The sequence below is a fragment of the Branchiostoma lanceolatum genome, chromosome 7 (genome assembly GCF_035083965.1).
Source record: "Branchiostoma lanceolatum isolate klBraLanc5 chromosome 7, klBraLanc5.hap2, whole genome shotgun sequence".
NCBI classification, from domain to species: Eukaryota; Metazoa; Chordata; class Leptocardii; order Amphioxiformes; family Branchiostomatidae; genus Branchiostoma; species Branchiostoma lanceolatum.
The window spans coordinates 16,918,141-16,936,594 of NC_089728.1; the positions used below are offsets into that span (position 1 = coordinate 16,918,141).

Sequence of the window (18,454 nt, forward strand, 5' to 3'; positions counted from 1 at the left end):
TGGAAAATTCCGGTGGCATGTGTTGCCGCTGGTGTCCTGTCAAAAACAACGAGAAAAACGTCCGCCTGGGCCACCCCTGGAGTTTTGTACACCGATCACGAAAGGAAAGACTCGGGAGAGACTAAAGACACATTTGTTTTGGGCAACGCATTTGATCAGATCCCCGGAAGAGTTCAGGATGCGTCGGGTCAGTATGACCACGCTCGGGAGATTTGAAACAATTTTTTGTGAGCTCTCACATTACAACGACGTCATACTTTTGCATGATGGACGTCACTATACATTGTGATAGTGTTGTTTGAACTAATCATGTATAGAAATGACTAAATAGATTGACTTTCAAAATCCGATTTTCGGGGGATGAAACTGCTCTACCTTCCTTTAAGCATAGCTACGTGGAAGCAGTAGTGCAAACGTTGTCAATGTATAACCTTCCTATCTGCTTTTTCCATGTATAACAGAGATATTTAGTGTGTACTTCTATCCCTCCTGAGTTGTAACAACATGTCCTCTCTTTCCTTCAGTTGTCTTCTCAGTTTCTCCATTTCCTGCGACTGCTTGTCGACTACGGCTTTCAGATTGGCTATAACCTGTAAAAGGTAGAATGTTAGAAATATCATAAAACGTGTTGTGAAACACTAATTGTATTGGGGCAAAGTTAAATACGTCTTCATGATATTCTGTACGAAGTTGAACACAGAAGAACATTCATTCCAATTATAGGGTTGCAATTATAGCAAAACCTGTTTTAAATCCAATGCCATCTTGGGATTTTGACATCTTCTGGTTGGCATCTTTTTTCTGTTTTATATGCCATTCAAGTTCCAAGGCTGCAGTACCGTCATGAATTACCAGTTGGCGCTTCAGTACCACTGAGATGCTAAATGCTGAAGAGAAAATCGTGTAATTCTGCCAAATTGAAAAAAGGCACTCTATTTCAACTTCAACATTCATAGTGTAAATAGATAGAATATGATAGATATACGTTTATATCAAAAATAAAGTAATAACACAATGAGATTGAAGTAAGATTGACTAAGTTTTTGCATGTTAACTAACCTCATCCTTGCTATGGAAAAGGTCACTATTCAGGATGTCTTTGGCACTTGGTCTGTACTTGGGGTCATCGCTGGTCAGTAGCTGCATAAAGTCACACTGGGGACAAAAACAGATGGTTCAGTAAGGACATTGTTCCAAATTGAATTTAATTTCTTGATTCTTGCATCAGTCCACTTTTTACTATTTGTCGGAAAATGGAACATTCAAGGAAAACGTCATACTCCTAGTGTTAACAGTGCCAACCATGGCCTCCCGACCTTCTTCAGACCATAGTTGGGAGTTAGCCGTAAGCAAGCTTAAGGTCATGTAGTTGGGAGTTGGTCAGGGAGGTTGGCTACTAGTCTTTGAAAGAAGTCTATGCGACGAATTTTGATAAAATCATACTATCATAATGGAACGTAGTCCGGAAAGTCATATTCTGCTTAAGCAAGTATCTCACTGAAGCTGTGGCATATTTGCAACCTCGCAGCATCCAAGCGATTTGACAGAGCGCTAATTTAAAACAAATTTCATCGATAAAAATTGACAAGATTTGTGTGTTTTGTAATGTCTTTCTTCATCATACTTACGTTTTGCATGATATTCCCATTATAAACTAAAAAACTTAAGTAAAGGGTAACACAAATCCAATTTAGGTTGCAGCGAGGTCACCAACATGTCGCAGTCCAGTCCGCTTTAAATGTGATCAAAGGAGAAAACTGAAGGTAGAATAAAATGAATTCCAGGCTAGTCCCATTCTTGGTTGTGGAGTGGTTGGGAGAAAAGCCGCAAGAAGTCAACACCAGTGATGAACCGAGACGAGGGGGGATACAAACTTAACCACGTTTGGGATTGTGTTCTCGCCGCAAAAGCGCCACCTACTCCGGCTACTTCTAGCGGCGAGAAGCAGCACTCCAGTCAGAAGCTCTGAAGAAGGTGTCTTACGGACACCGAAACGTCAGCAGGTGAGATGTACTGGTTGCGTAAAAAGAATCTCCAATATCCTAGTCACAAGAAGGTCCTGAATGTGTGACAGGGACTTAGACTTTACCTGTCTCGGCCATCTTTCCACCAGGACCGGTGGCAGAACCCTGCCTTCTCGGACGTCTTGGATAGACTTGGCTCGTTCCATCTCAGTCCCGAAGGGGTGGAACAGCTCAAACAGGATGACTCCCATGCTGTACATATCAGACTGGGAAGAGAAATTGTCAAATTCAAACACAAGATACATTAGTAGCATGTTCCAAACTGCAATTCTAAATACATTTCCCAAACAGGTAGAGCAGCTACAGTCCACAATGAAAGTTTCATTGAATAGTTTTCTTACACCATGTGTCAAAGGAGAAAGTGATAAGCATAATGAAAGGTGCTATAAAAAGCGGATTTCAATTCAGAACAAAATAATATCATGCATTGTACCAAACTAATGAAAATCTTGCTTGACTATTCAAATAATCAATGTTGTGGTCTTTGTCTGTGGGGTTGTGTGGCATAACAGCAGGGTGTTTGGCCAAGAGCCCATAGGTCCTGGGTTCAAATCTTGTCACTGATCTTGTGCCCTTGTGTGGAAAGGTACTTAGTTTACATTGACATTCCTCACTCCACCCAGGTGTAAAAATGGGTACCTGACTTCAGTTTGGGAGGTTAAAGGTGGTGGAAGGAGAGGGATGGACTCCACCTTTCAATACCGTGCCTTAGACACAGTCGATAACAACCCATTGCCCCCATGGCCTCAAAAAGGACATGGAACTACCTTTACCCTTACCTTTTGTCTGTGTCTGCGACTTTGGAAATATGTGTAACAGTGGTTCATATGTACCTTACTGTTATATGTGGTTCCCTTGAGTTGTTCTGGTGATGCGTATGTACACGTGCCCACCCCCGAGGTGTGAGTGGTCTCTCCTTACCTTACTGTTATAAGTTGTTCCCTTGAGTTGTTCCGGTGATGCATATGTACACGTGCCCACCCCCGAGGTGTGAGTGGTCTCTCCCGTCGCCACATCAGGCATCTCCAGTGGCGTGAGGGGGGGACTTGACCCCTGGGTATCCAGCAGGTCTTCCCTGGCCAGTCCAAAGTCACCGATACACACATGTTCATCCTCACCAATCAGGAAAATGTTGGGGGGCTAGTGACGGGGAAACATAAAAAGTGTCTCTATAACAATTCAACATTTGGACATCTAATACTTTAAGGTTCCATACCTTCTGGTAACTGAATAAAAGCTCATTACAATTATCATTCCTTGTTTCCTTGTCCATCATGGATTTAACATTGCATATTTCATAATTGAGTTTTCAAGATAATTGACATGAGATATTTCAAAAGTTGCAGTGTGTGTGGAGGAACACATGTGCCTGTGATTTTTAGGGAAACAGGAGAGCATTTTGTTTTCTTAGTGTAGGGCATCCAGAAGACGCCCTGACGCCCTGCTAGCTAATACCCTGCAGACAAGGGATGAGAAAACCATGTGGTGACTGTTACCTTGAGGTCGCGGTGCATGAGTCCCTGTGAGTGGATGTAGTTGACTCCCTGAAGGATCTCCTGGAACAATCTCATGTTGTCGTCCTCTGACACAAAACCAAAGGGATCTGGGAAGGAAACAAATGGAAATAATGAATCAGTTACTTTAAGGCGAATGTCTAGTTACAACATGATATCATAATTGAGAATGAAGGGTTCTTTAACTGATGGCCATTTTTTGTAAGACAACAAAAATTTCAAGCTTTATTTCTTTAGTTGTACATGTACATGTAAGACTACTAGATATTTCTTCCTTGTTTATTCCTCATAAAATTAAATTAAATGGGAAATAGATTCCAGGGGAGTGTTCTGATTCTGAATTCAAAAACATGATAAATTGTATTTGCAACTTGACATTGGCCTTGGACTAGGCAGCAGTTGCATTATACAGCATCAACATTCTGATGACCCCATGGGTCTGCTTGAAGGGCCACTACTCAATCACTGGATTACATACTTTATTGTTAGTATTGTAAACGGTTCATTTATTTGTTCATCTCTGGTTAATTTTTGCAAATTTGGTGTATTTTGTATTCATAAAGATGTGCATGGTCTTTTACGTTTTAGAAAATAACATCAGCTTCTTAAGTTGACTTCCCCATTAAGAGCATTTCTCTCACCACACCTCGTAATAAGGCAGCCTGCGCATTCCTACTGACCATCCAGTCTCGGAGTGACCTTTGACACAGCTGCATCTGGATGTATAGCACCACACCGCTTGTCTGTAAACAGAGAACATTCTTACGAGTTACAAACTTTTTAAACATAACAATGACCTGTGACTCATTTTTTACAGAAATTTCGTTCCGAATTACAGTTAAAATTTGTATTAACTTGCAAAATTGCAAAAGCAGCGACAGAGTTCTACATGATTGTATATCTCAGAGATATATCATGTGTATAGCAGTACAGAAGAAGGCAATCCCCAGCAGGCCCCAAATGTTGTGCCCTTGGGAAATGTACTTTACACCTATTTTTCATTACTTGAGTCAGATCAGGGCTGTGTCCAGAACTCTGTCCAGGGATGGAAATTTGCCTTTCGGGAAGGACAAAAATCTCACCCCATCCATGGAATAAAAAATGAACTTCATGACATGAAATTGATAAAAATGTATTATCGCAAGCTTAAAATGACAGATTGAACGAACAAACTTAACAAGATGGGCTCCCAAACAATCAGTGGGAAGGATGAAAAATTAAAGCTGGCAACAGCCCTGACACAGAAGAAAATGAGTACTAACTAGCTCTGGTTACTAGTAGGGACCATGTATTTGAGGAGAGCCACACCTCGAGCATGTTAAAGAACCCGCCACACTTTTCACAAAAAAAGTCAACTCTGGTGTGAGTGGCGCAAACTTAACAGTCTGGTCTCATATGCATGCAGCTTGTACTTGCTGGTGTTCTACACCTAAAGGCAATTTACTGGTTATGCAAAACAAACAAACAAACAAACACTCACCTCAGCAACAAGATCACAGTCCGCCAGTCCCTTGAGTCTGAGTTTACACCTGTCTCCACAGACGTGAGTCTCTGTGTGGCCGTTCCTTTCTCCGCGGTCCCAACTGTGTTGTCTCTTTACACTGCTCAACGGTGTAAAGTTTCCCCTTACAGGTACATCTAGGGAGTCTTTAGGTGTACTGGTGAAAGGCACAACTGCCCCTGGCAGGCTGTGTCCAAGCCTAACACTACTAGAGAAACTTGAAGACTCAAAATGAATCTCTTCTTCAAATCCTGTACCTGACTTGACGCTAGTGTGCAAACTGGTGTGCAAACTACTCTCACGATAACATGATGTCATTTCCGAGTCTTTCTTTGTCACCGATTGCTCGGAATCTGGCTGAGATTTGCTTGAAGCTTCTCCTTCTAAAGTTGGTATGACAACAGAGAGTTGTTCACTTTCTTGAACCATGTTTTGTGTTTTTTCTCTAGAAGGCTTTCCCCATTCCCTGGTTTTGAAAGCTTCTGGGCTTCTTTCATTGATTTCAGCGACCACTTTTTCTGCTTCATGCATTTTCAATTCCAACTTTTCCATAAGCTCTGTCTTTTTTTTGGCTTCTTTTTCTCTTTCAGGAGTTTCCCATTGTATTGTGTCCTCGAGGTGGGAAGTTTCCAACATGTTGCTGTTAGATCCTTCATTTCTAGATGTTTCCCACGGTATGGTGTCCTGATGTTCTGATTCTTTTTCATCAAGTCTGTTCTTCTCAGCTTCTTCTTTTCTAGATGTTTCCCAGGGTATAGTGTCCAGATGTTTAGAGGTTTTCTGACTGCTGTTCTCAGCTTCTTTTCTAGATGTTTCCCACGGTATGGTGTCCTGAAGTTCTGATGCTTTTTCACTCGGCCTGTTTTTCTCTTTCCTAGATGTCTCCCATGGTATGGTGTCTAGATGTTTAGAGGTTTTCTGACAGCTGTTTTCATCCTCTTTTCTAGATGTTTCCCACGGTATTGTGTCCAAAAGCTTGGACGTTTTCTCACTATTGTTGTCAGCCTCTTCTTTTGTTGCAGTCTGCCATGGTATGGTGTCTAGCAGCATGGTTGTTTTTTCACTCGTTTTCTCAGATTCTACCGTGTCAACTGGACATTCTTTATCGTTCTCGTCTAACTGTTTTACTTCTTCACAACGATTGGTTACGTCTTTAGAAGCAGTCCCGTCCTCAGTGCCAACAAGACGGGTTTTATCCTCCTTATCTTGGTACTCGGGTAGGCTTTCATCAGAATCGGACGAACCAAGTTTCCAATTGTGGTTGTCTTGTAAGTAGGACTCAACGCTGACGTTGTAGTCACTGCTCTCGTTGAGGGGTGACCGTCTTTTCAGGACGGTGGCTTCCGAGTCGCTCGCTGCAGACTCTTGGAAAACGATGCTACTGCTGTCAGCATACAAATAGGAGGACCTATGTGTACATACACGGGAAAGGTATGATAAATACTCGTTTGTAGGTGTTGGCAAAATACAGTTAGAGATAATTAGTTCATGGGCCCCATAGCAGCTTTCTATGGTACTGCAACAGGATTTCTGGTTTTGATATCTAGTGTTCTATAATTCAATGACAAGTAAATACTCCGTCCTTCAGAGATTGCTTTTTGATCAAATCAGCAAAACGCTTAAGTTGGAGGCAAGGACAGTAAAAGGCCTATACATGTACATGTATCTATCTGATGACTTTCTTGGAAACTTGTACAAGATACACTTAAAGAAACTTGTACAATGTATAATACATCCTACAGGCCTGTAGTGCTCCTTACCGTAGGTTCTGGATGTCTTGAAGATAAGATGTTTCCAAGACAGGTAAGTTGGTACTGGAGGAATGGTTACCTGTGTAAGGAAATACACATATCATCATCTGCTATGAATTTGAAGACTAGGGTAAAAAGATGTGTTTCCAGTTACTCGACTGACCTTAGCAAAAACCTGCTGACCCTAGCCTTCTAGCACTTTTTAGTGTCTAATGCTAACAAGGTATATCTGGGTGATGAAAATTCAAAACAGAATCCAACAAGCTATCTCCCACCCAAAAATCAAGACCACAGCACGTCCAGGTCAAAAGATACAAAAATTGAAGTTCTACTGCAGTACCAAGGTCACATACCAGGGGGCCCAAAATCGACCCTGACCTTCAGCTTCACAACACCCGCCCACATACCAAATATCATTGTAATCCATCAAGAGGTTCTTGAGTTATGCTGACTACAAGTGTCCGGAAACACAAACACACACACACACACACACACACACACACAAACACACCAAAAACAATATCTCCATTTTTCATGGAGATAACAAGTCTTGCATAGTTTCTTGCAGACTTCCTGCGTTTCATGCTTTGTTAACAGGCTTTGCCTATTTGATGTAGGCATGTGTAGTAAACATTTTTGTATTTTGAAAGGCCAGTTTTAGAATGTCAAACTGTATTATTATCTCCATGAAAAATGGAGATATTGTTTTTGGCGTGTTTGTGTGTGTGTGTGTTTGTGTTTGTGTTTCCCGACTCTTGTAGTCAGCATAACTCAAGAACCTGTTGATGGATTACAATGATATTTGGTATGTGGGCGGGTGTTGTGAAGCCGAAGGTCAGGGTCGATTTTGGGCCCCCTGGTATGTGACCTTGGTACTGCAGCAGAACTTCAATTTTTGTATCTTTTGACCTGGACGTGCTGTGGTCTTGATTTTTGGGTGGCAGATAGCTTGTGATGTAATTAAGAAGTGGTGTAGGTTTGGGCCCCCTAGTTGTAAAACTGTATTTGTTGGATCACTTCATCCAAAATCTAAAACAAAGCAAAAACAAAAGAGAGAGAGAAGCCCTACCTACAGAATCTAATTTTTTTTGTATCGTAACTGGAAACACAGTGTGTTTTTTCTTAGGCCTGACAACTAAAGGTTCCAAACAGGAAAAAGCAGCAGTATATAGAGTAATTTTGTAGCTGTCAGTATAAGATGATAGGCGTGAGTTCTCACTTGTCAGAATTGGATTGCTGTACTCCATCCATGCTGTGTGGTACCTCACCACGTTGGCATGTTGTAGGCTTGCTAACAGTTTCACTTCACGCACGATCTAGAAAAACAGAGACAATTTCATATTAGAAAATTGATAAAGATGATATTAGATTAAAACATGGCAATGGGAGGCATGAAGGGAAAATTGCAACATGTTACATGAGACAATGACACTGGAGGCAGCAATTCTATTCCTGTACGAATAAGAAACAAGAGTCCGTAGGACACAATGAATGTAAGTTCAGCACCAGGGACAAGACCAGTGTGAAGTCAGTATGATAAGGATGATCATTGTGAACGTAAGTTCAGCACTAGGGACAGGGCCAGTGTGAAGTCAGTATGATAAGGATAATCATTGTGAACGTAAGTTCAGCACTAGGGACAGGGCCAGTGTGAAGCCAGTAGGAGGATAATCAGTGTGAATGTAAGTTCAGCACCAGGGACAAGACCAGTGTGAAGTCAGTATGATAAGGATAATCATTGTGAACGTAAGTTCAGCACTAGGGACAGGGCCAGTGTGAAGTCAGTAGGAGGATAATCAGTGTGAATCTAAGTTCAGCACCAGGGACAGGTCCAGTGTGAAGTCAGTAGGAGGATAATCAGCATGAATGTAAGTTCAGCACCAGGGACAGGACCAGTGTGAAGTCAGTAGGAGGATAATCAGTGTGAATGTTAGTTCAGCACCAGGGACAGGACCAGTGTGAAGTCAGTAGGAGGATAATCAGTGTGAAGGTAAGTTCAGCACCAGGGACAGGACCAGTGTGAAGTCAGTAGGAGGATAATCAGTGTGAATGTAAGTTCAGCACCAGAGACAGGACCAGTTTGAAGTCAGTAGGAGGATAATCAGTGTGAATGTAAGTTCAGCACTACGGACAGGAACAAAATTAAGTTAGCAGAAAGGTATCTTTCTTACCCTGAAGAAGACGTCCATGTTGCTCTCTTTCAAGAAAATCTTCTTCACTGCATACTCTTGTCCATCCAACTTATTTTTGACCTAGAAGACATGTCAAGACTTCAGTATCTGTTATGTCCTTCAATAACATCGGAAGGTATCCAACAGATCAATACTGTCCATAACCCTTTCCTGGCCATTTCTAAAAATGAAAACAAGGGCACAGTGCCCCCTTACCCTGGGGAGATGCTTCTTGGTCACATGTGGCCACAGTCTTCAACTGTGAGCTGTCTGACAATTATTTTGCCACTAAGGAAGCCTTAGATAGAATGTCATATTTTAACTTTAACTTCTCTAAAACGACACACTGTTGAAGGATCTTACGGCTTTGTTATTCTGCTCCCTTGCAATGTTCCATCTTTCAATCATCTCCCATGAGATCCCCCAAATTTATTTCAAAATGTGACTAATGTTCCTGATGAACTGAATGTACAAATATATTTTGCCAGAAGTGTCAAACCTTGAAGACCCTGCCAAAGCCACCCTTCCCTAGTCTGTCCAACTCCAGAAACTCATTTGCATATCTCGAGGCAAATGTCTGGAAGGCATCGTGGGGTGGACCCGGCCGTGGTGAGAATACAGAGCTGGAAACAGAAGGAACAGCTTGTTGAATCATTGAGCAACATGAGTCAAAAACAATCAAAAAGTAATCAACAACACTACAGTAGCTACAGACAGTCGGGTTGCCACATGTCAAGGCGTTAAATCTTTTTACTATATAGTGTTCTCCATACAGCATGATTTCATTGTGTAAAGCTCAAATCTTCTTGGATTATGAGTCAGGTTGCCAGTAAGAGTGTGTGTTTGTAAGACTTAACCCAATTAAGAATTAAGTTTTTCTGTATCAAAGTTGAACAGTATTTTCCAACACAAAAAGAGTTTTACAACTATACCCCAATAGAGATGAGGGGCGCCATAGACTTTCTGAAATATGTGATCCACTGGTCACTGAGTCACGTGTCTTATCTACATAAAATGATGTCACAGAAGCAGTGGATTGCTCACTCCTCGACAGAGACTGGAGTTGATCAGTCAAGAATTCGGGTACATCCAATATTTTCTGTGTTGTAAATTACGGTTCAACATTGATACAGAATGACTTCTAGTTCTACCAACAATGCTAAACTTTTCATTAAAAGTTTGTACTGATGCAACAGGGTTCTGTACCTGTCTTGGAAAAGCAACTTGATCCTGTCTGCTGTTGTGGTTGGTCGGGGAAGGGGCACCACAGCCTGCTAAAGGAATAAACAAGACCTGATGTCAACAAATATTTCTGCTTGGGCAGTCAATGAAGCTTTACAAAGAAGATCTTGAATGTGTGTAAAAAGATTTTTATCCTATACTTTCTGTGCAACACAAAATAACACAGAGTGCACTGTGACATACATAGTGAACAAGGCAATCATATTCATAGATGAAAGACTTCACCCCTTATGCATACTGAGGATGAAAGAAACACACTCACACACACATACATACATACTGTAAATCTATCTAATATTGCGGTTGGTAATTTTAGGGGTTTGGGGAAAAGTGAGTAGTTCACTGCATTTAATTTCAACGGTGGGAACAAACATAATTGTCACAAATGTTAGCGATCAAAAATGATGAAATTTTAGTGGTTGACTAGTGACCGTTAAAATAGCTAAAATTAATTATACCCCGCGGTAAGTTGCTGTTAACAAATCAGTACTCATACACACACACACACACAAACACACACACACAAACACACACACACACACACACATACACACACACACACACACACACACACACACACACATGTACATTGACAGAGAAGCCAAAAAAATAACAGCTTTATGTCATGATCACTCCTTTTGGGGTGAAGTAGATATTAAGAGAAAAGTCTACTAGATACAAAAGATAACAAAATAGATCTGACCACTTACATCTGTAGGGACAGTCCTGATACTCTCTACTGCAGCGCTGACCAGGTTGGAGAAAGCCTTCTTGTATTGCTCTCGAACTGAACCAAACTCATCCAACCAGCTCACCCCTGATACTATCTGCAAAACAAGTTAATATTTAGCCTCCTTCGCAGACTTGTTGTAGCAGCGGCATTATTTTTTGGGAGAATTTTTTACATGGGCCGAGTTTCTCTAATGCAGGCCAATGGAGGTTTTCTGTGGAGGGAGAAACGCCTCTCCTCTAACCTTAGCCTGAATTCAATCAAGCCTCCGGTAACCGCTCGCCGCCCTGTAGCCGCCTCACAACCCAGGAGCTTGATGGCTATGGCCACTAACTTAAGGGAATCCTCCTTTCTGAATATGGATAATTTATGCAGCCGTCATCAGCCCACAGAGCTGCCTGCCCAGGCCAGACTCTAGTTGCTAAGGATCTATTGCTGTTGCTATCCAGTGATTGACAGCTGCAGATGTCTGATCTGCAGGTGGTAGGAAGAGAGTTTCACAGGCCGTTTCTCTGTACTTTGAACATTTTTCGGCAGTCAAGTCTTTTCTTTTTGGATTTTCAAACTTGGTTTTTGATGTGGGAGAAACTGACATTGTCTGCCTCTAAAGGAACAGATAAACTAAGGAGGTTTAAAATCCCTTTTAAACGGCTTGGATACATCTCATTTCTCACCCTTCCAACATCTGGATCTGGTTTCCCATCCCTTCCTCCCCATCTGCCAGGTGTGACAGCTAACAGACATGCTAACTAGGTGGTTTCTATGGCAATGGGAGCCTAGCTGAAGTCCTGCCCTATGATTGGTGTTACCATTTTTGATAACAGTTCTCCCGGCTTAGAGCAACCAGAGCACAAACTCCGCGGGGAGGGGAGAGAAACCCCCGGACAGCTTGAGTTTGCGTTATACAGACTACTCTAACCTTAGCCCATGTAAAAAATTGCGCATCCCCCCCCCCAAAAAAAAGCCACCCCAAGAAGTCTGCAAAGGAGGTTCTATCATATGGTCCTATTAATATAACTGTATACTTTTTCTTTAAACTTCACATGACTTTACTACTAGATGGTAAAATACTTAAAAATGTATACAAAGTTTGCAACAAATATGGTAATGCACAGTATTTCAACTTACCTTCATTTTAGTCAAGTGCTCACATATTACTGTAGAAATAATCAAAATAAACATGTCAGTTCAATGATATCAATAATCAACAAAATCAAAACTCAAATCATATAGTTACAGGTAGATAAAAGGAATATGATTAACATAAAAATTCCTAGTCTGACTGGTAATGGGAACAGAACTAAGAATATTTTTTGATTGTTTCCTACAATATGTGATTCTTGATAGGCCTAAGCCTTAATATATAACATATATTATAAGCCACAAAATTGCTTATGATTACTGTAGATCCATTTGATATTGCGGTCCATAATTTCAACAGTTAAAGGAAAAAGAGTAGTTTACAGCAGTTAATTCTAAAGGTGGGAATGAATATCACTGTCTCAAACTTTAGTCTTGGAAATATTTGCTATGATGCAATTTTAGCAGCTCACTAGTGACTGTGAAAGTCGCTAAAGTTAATTAAGTTACCATTAACAAATCAAGAATTACAGTATATTTTTCTGAAAATCATAGGTTGTATGTTGGTATCACGAGCACTGTGGGGCCTAGTAGGGAACCTTTAAACAGCTTGTTCCTCTTCTCTTGGTCTGTTTCGTACAGCGAGCAGAGATGCTCCAGCATGGACACCAGGAGCATGCTGGGAGCCGGGTTTGCGGCCTGTCTTCTCACCACGGCAAAGTTACTGGCACTGGTGTAGCTGCTGTCCTCCAGGTCCGACTCTGGAGAGATCATACAGCAAGTGTCAAACAAAAATGTTTCCTGGCAATAGTCACACTCACAAAAGACAAAAAAGGGAAAGGTACTAGTAGTCCCATGGCCTCTTTGGGTCCCATACCCTTTTTCAGGATACTACTAGGGGCAGTAGTTTATTATCTATTACTGGGTCTAGCTATAGGGCATGGTATTGGAAGGTGGGGCCTATCCCTCTCCTTCCACTGACTTAACCTCCCCAACCTAAGTCAGGTACCCATTTTTACACCTGGGTGGAGTGAGGAAAGTCGTGTTAACTGCCTTTCCCGATGGCACAACATTGAAGGCATGTCATAGGATTCGAACTCACGACCTCTGGGTTCTGGGTGACCGGTCAAACACCCTACTGTTATGCCAACATAGTATGACGTCACACTAGATTCTTAAAAAACATTCTTATCCCCTCTGGCAGAAGATACAGAAACTGCAAGGCTTTCTCTGGTTGAACATATGGAAACTGTAGCACGGACACACGCACGCACACACGCGCGCACACACACACACACACAACACACAGAAAACAAACACACAGACACACGCACACACAAACCCACACCTCACTCCCTTCAACATTTTGCCGGCGTGTGTTAGCATAATTTTCCTTACACATCTGACGCCCGCCTATGCAGCTGTTTGCGGTGTCACACTTTGTGGTATCAGCTGCCCAGTGCCCCCCTCCCCTATTTGTGATTGTTTCGTTTCTAATTATAACGGTCATATTTTTTTGTGACAAGAATTTCACACGGTAAAACGACGTAAAAGAAAGAACAAAGATCTTTCTGTCTCACCATCAAAGTCGGGCAGAGAACGCGCAGAATCGGCGTCAAAACTGAAGCCGCTGTACGTAGAACGTTGCGAAAGTTCCTGAACATGTCGCTGATCTTGACTTTGCGGCGCTGAAGTTGTTCGAAGCGGCCAGTCGACACTCCTTCCTCGGTCCCCGACAAACCCTGCGCCCTTACCGAACATACCTTACGCCCAGGCAATGTCACATTGCTGGTAGAAACTCCAATATTTGGAGGTTACCAGAATATTCTGTTGAACGTGTTTTTACAGGAGTCGATCTGACGAAACTTTGTACACATGCAATAGGTCATAGGTCAAACATTCAACGTTAGATAGAACATAGTCTCACATTCTATATATAAAGGTTGGAATACAAAATCACAGATTGAATGGATTCTGTAGATCAAATTCTCTATTTTCTTTCACATAACAATACAACAATTCTAATCATTTATTTTACGTTTGATAATAAAAAACATTTACGTACTTGATTGGATAGAGTTAAGATTATGTTTTGATTAGCGAATCCCGCGCTATTGTTACTACTACCAAACTAGAAACATGGCTGCCACCGGTGCTGGAAAAACCATGGACAAGGAAAAGAAATACGATCGTCAATTAAGGTATGTATTTGAAGAAACCTTGTACTTTTTAATGACCAGGTGTGTAACTGTCATCTTTAAGAAAAGTTGTGAAATGTTGTTGCAACGACGCTGGGCTCTCTAACTAGTCTAAGTTGTTGCTGAGTTGCAAAACGTTTGGCTGCAAAACTGTATGATATAATTTTTTTTGTAGGCCCTTGCAAAATGTTCTATCGGTAGAAATCACAGTCTTTTCACTGTCATAATGCCATTGACAGATACTTCATATTCTCTCAAATCAAAATCAGCCATGCATGGATTGTCATGATATTGAATTTACGTAGCAAGCAAATGATTAGATGGGGGGGATCCCTAGTGGCTCTCTCAAGTACTGCAGCTGCTTTTATATATCTTGTTTGCAGATGTATGCTATAGTACCTTCATCGGAAGAGAAACATATTGTTTGCTATGTTTCTTCTTCCTCTCCTTCTTCTTCAATTTCAAACAAATGAGGTCAATGACCTGGACCATACGCTAAGTCTTTATCCTTACTTGTAAAGTAGCAGGCACCCGTTGGTGTTTGATTACATTATGTAGCAAGTGGCAGTACAGAGCTGGAGGGGCTGGTCACCATAGCATATGAATGTGTTTGATACTGATGTTAAGCAGAGTAGTAGTTTGTTAGGCTAAACATTATAAGTAACTAAAGTTCACATAATGTTTAGCCTAATATCATTAGGCTAAACATTATGTGAACTTTAGTTACTTGAAGGTAAACATTATGTATTTGCTTGCAAACATGTTATCTTCCAGTTTATTTACCTTTTTTACATACTGTATCATGTAGGCTGTGGGGAGACCATGGACAGGCAGCGCTGGAGGCGTCCCGAGTGTGTCTGGTGAATGTAACAGCCACGGGCACTGAGACACTCAAGAACCTCATCTTGCCAGGTATGTGGCTCTATAGAACTATTTCAAGGTTCAAAGTGTTGAGAATATGTGTGTGTGTGTGTGTGTGTGTGTGTGTGTGTGTGTTTGTGAACACAATAACTTGAGTATGCCTGGGTGGATTGTCTTGATATTTAGTATGTCCGTATGAGAATTATTGAGACCTCAAAATGATTAGATTTTGGTCCCCCTAGCAACTTGTTAAGGTACTGCAGCAGGACCTCCTGTTTTGATATCTTGTGTTATAATCTTGACATGCTGTGGTCGTGATTTTTTTGTGGCAGATATTGTTTGTTATGCATTGTGTATTGTTTCATTTTATTTTCAACCAATGTAGAAGTCATCATTAATGAAGATATTTGATGATTACAGAACTATACTAGTGATGATTGGCTAGAACGAGATACAATTGTCTTGCAAACTTCCTGTCTCTTTCAGGTATCGGCTGGTTTACCATCATTGATGGTGGCAAAGTCACTGGGGAGGATGTGGGCAACAAGTAGGTTAAAATTTGTGTACCAGGGGTTTTTCTTTAAAAAAATTGCAAAGCCTACGGGAGCAGTGCGAGGTAGCAGTGCGACCAAGCGGGGGATCGTGCGGAAGGGGGGGGGGGTTGGTTTAAAGACTTTTAAGTTAAAATCACAGGAGCATTTTTTTGATTCCTGAGGGGAAAAATTGCTGTCACAGGTCACAGTTAAAGACTGTGGTCACATGTGACCAAGTAGCATCCCTGGTCAATCAGAATTGTATGCTTGTCACAGAATCTGCTCCCCAGGGTAAAGGCATGAGGGTGTTCCCCTCTTTAGATGAACCCCTGGTATACATATGTACATATATACAAAACTACACATTGTAAGTAATTTGTAACTCTTACTACTGTATTACTGTCAGTAGGAAAATAAGGTGCTTTGACACACAACCTAAATGGTGTTTACCTAGTGAATGCGATGTTCTTGTTACCTCAGCTACTACTAGTACTAGTACCTTCCTTGATACTAAATGTATTGAGAACCTAATTATGACTTACCAACCTGGTAATGCTAATCATGTAATTGTCAGAAGTGTTACATTGGTCGATGAGCTATCATGTGAATTTTAATGAAGCATTCTATCAATATGTCTAAAATATTTTATTTTCTTTTGATCAATGTGACAGCTTCTTCCTTGAGAGGGACAGCATTGGAAAGGTGAGATTGAAAATATGACTTCCTTGCTTTGTAGTGAAGGTATACTGCAGTTTAGAATTAATCTGCAAGGTGGCATCGTGTTTAGGATTTGAAAAACTACAACTTGCAACTTAGCAAGTGATTAGCACGAAAGTTCATCTGTTTTGGTATCAGGGCTTGAAATTTATTTTTGGAAATAGGTGCACCGGTGCACCCAACCAAAATAATTAGGTGCACAGAGAGAATTTTGGGTGCACCACATAGAATAAAGCTGAATGTCAGCAAAATATATCTAAGTTAACGCTCTCAAGAACTTCAATCTTTAATTCTATAGCTAACTTCAAAATTACAAACAAGTAATGCATCAAACAAAGTACAACAAAGGTTATGTTACTTTTTCAGATACTCGAATTTCAAGAAAGTGTTTACCAGTGTACAATCATAGTACCTTTACCCTATAGCCTACTAAAATTTCTAGGTGCACTGGTGCACCCACAGTCTAAATTTGGTGCACAGCTCCAATTTTGGGTGCACGCAGGTGCACATGCACCCACTATTTCGAGCCCTGGGTATGTTTATGACATTATATGGAAACAGTTAAACTATTGCCCAACTACAATGTAGAAATAGACTCACCAAATACAGTGTATTGGCTAGTCCTCCTCTTCAGCTGATGCTATATAGTAAACTACTTGTACCTCTAATCTACAATCTACATATGACAGTACTATACTGAAGCCTTTAACAGATGGGAATAAAGAAGCTATATTAATTACTCAATAATGTGATTATTGGCTCAAGACTTTGTTCTTCCTTCCAGTCTCGTGCAGAAATGGCTACGGAGTGTCTGTTGGAGCTGAACTCAGATGTGCGTGGGGACTTTATTGATGAGGTTAGTAAATTCTTAAGGATCTCTGTTGTCTTAAGTTACTTAAAGGTAATGTTTAAAGAAGCTCAATGTTATCAAATCTTGAGACACTTAAGGTTTTGTTGATTTGATACTGACACCAGGCTATTAGCTAGCAGGGCGTCAGGGTGTCTTCTGGGTGCCCTACACTAAGAAAACAAAGAAATTAGATGCCCTCCTTTTGCAGGGAACACCCAGAGGACACCCTTTACCCCTGGTAATTATATACATGTACACTTGCCACTGCCACTGTTAGTTGTTTTTCCCTCATGGTAACCAGACACTGGGACAGCATGAAAATTGACATGCAAGCTCCTGGGTAATTGTTAATCCATAGAGTCCATTGGGAAAGTCTGCTCTATCCCTCTATGAATCCTAGCTAAAAGCCTGACTAACGCCTTTACTCTGATTGTTGTACCCAAGAACCCAGAGCACCTGTTGGAAGCCAACCCGGAGTTCTTCCGTTCCTTCAGCTGTGTTATTGCAGCCCAGATGCCAGAGAGGTGGGTCACTTTATCTTTGTATAGCTTATGTACAATTATAGGCCACATCTAGTGCTGCGTACCTAAACGTACCATCAGGTACAGGTACCTGAACAATTTGAAAAATTAACATGTGATTTCCTGAACTTCTTCAATGACAAAAACATAAACCGTTTTCAACTTGTCAGTATCTTTATTCAAAGAACACTAGGTTACCCCCAAACTCCCTGGGCCTTGCTATCAAAACTTCCGACCTACCTGAATGATCTGTTGCAAGCTAGTTACTCTGTTCCAAGGTATCACTTTGGTCACATTTGGTGTTGCATGAGGTTAAATTAGGTTAGGAAATCAGTCCAAAAAAAGCATTATGTTGGTGTAAATTTATATCGGTACAGTACCGGTACTTCATGATCCGGTATTTTGGACCTGTACCAAATCACTTTTTACGGTACAGTACCGGTACACGCACCGGTACGCAGCACTAGCCACATCAATTTGATTTGTTGCTTCTCGAGTTCAAAACAAATTCTGCTGAAATGGAAGGGTTGAAGTATTGTGACTCTTTTTGAGATATCAATTCTTAAAAATATATTTTCTGAAGTTTGAAACATATGATCATGACAAACATGTGAGAATCTTGACAATGAGGTGAGAGAAGACAGCATTTCATTACCTTATGACAATTATATGAATTTATATCTATTTCTTTGATGGCAACAAATACACATTAAAAATTCAACAATAGGAAAGTACTAGGTACATTTAGTAGCAAGGACTTT

At 40.9% G+C, this 18,454-nt stretch overlaps 2 protein-coding genes across 4 annotated transcripts in view; one reads left to right on the top strand and one right to left on the bottom strand.

The window, feature by feature from the left end:
- Positions 1-385: 385 nt before the first annotated feature.
- Positions 386-13,905, bottom strand: LOC136437933 (eukaryotic translation initiation factor 2-alpha kinase 1-like). 3 transcript variants are annotated; one of them, XM_066432521.1, is made up of 16 exons: positions 13,594-13,905; positions 12,613-12,774; positions 12,062-12,090; positions 10,914-11,030; positions 10,168-10,232; positions 9,461-9,584; positions 8,962-9,042; positions 8,010-8,106; positions 6,800-6,869; positions 5,019-6,447; positions 4,185-4,281; positions 3,521-3,627; positions 2,946-3,164; positions 2,090-2,230; positions 1,060-1,155; positions 386-590 (listed from the first exon to the last, which is right to left on the bottom strand). In XM_066432521.1, the coding sequence occupies exons 1-16, from the start codon at positions 13,772-13,774 to the stop codon at positions 468-470; spliced, it is 3,138 nt and encodes a 1,045-aa protein (XP_066288618.1). In that variant the 5' UTR covers positions 13,775-13,905; the 3' UTR covers positions 386-467. The 3 variants fall into 3 exon arrangements, with proteins under 3 accessions (XP_066288618.1, XP_066288616.1, XP_066288619.1); XM_066432519.1 differs by having other exon boundaries at positions 10,168-10,235; XM_066432522.1 differs by lacking the exons at positions 386-590; positions 1,060-1,155 and having other exon boundaries at positions 2,117-2,230; positions 2,858-3,164; positions 10,168-10,235.
- A 224-nt stretch (positions 13,906-14,129) lies between these two features.
- LOC136437935 (NEDD8-activating enzyme E1 regulatory subunit-like) overlaps positions 14,130-18,454 on the top strand; it is a 39,678-nt gene continuing 35,353 nt past the window's right edge. Inside the window, exons 1-6 of the mRNA XM_066432525.1 lie at positions 14,130-14,214; positions 15,020-15,123; positions 15,559-15,619; positions 16,277-16,307; positions 17,107-17,178; positions 17,617-17,696. Coding sequence (XP_066288622.1) covers positions 14,153-14,214; positions 15,020-15,123; positions 15,559-15,619; positions 16,277-16,307; positions 17,107-17,178; positions 17,617-17,696 — 410 coding nt within the window. The 5' untranslated portion in view covers positions 14,130-14,152. The remainder of the gene's footprint in view (positions 14,215-15,019; positions 15,124-15,558; positions 15,620-16,276; positions 16,308-17,106; positions 17,179-17,616; positions 17,697-18,454) is intronic.

Excerpts from the sequence above, each read along its gene's own strand:
- LOC136437933 (XM_066432519.1), bottom strand. The coding sequence starts at position 13,774 with ATGTTCGGTAAGGGCGCAGGGTTTGTCGGGGACCGAGGAAGGAGTGTC. Across the intron at positions 9,585-10,167 it reads AAGTTGCTTTTCCAAGACAG|CTCTGTATTCTCACCACGGC; the intron begins GTACAGAACCCT and ends TTCTGTTTCCAG. Across the intron at positions 3,165-3,520 it reads TCATGCACCGCGACCTCAAG|CCCCCCAACATTTTCCTGAT; the intron begins GTAACAGTCACC and ends CCCCGTCACTAG.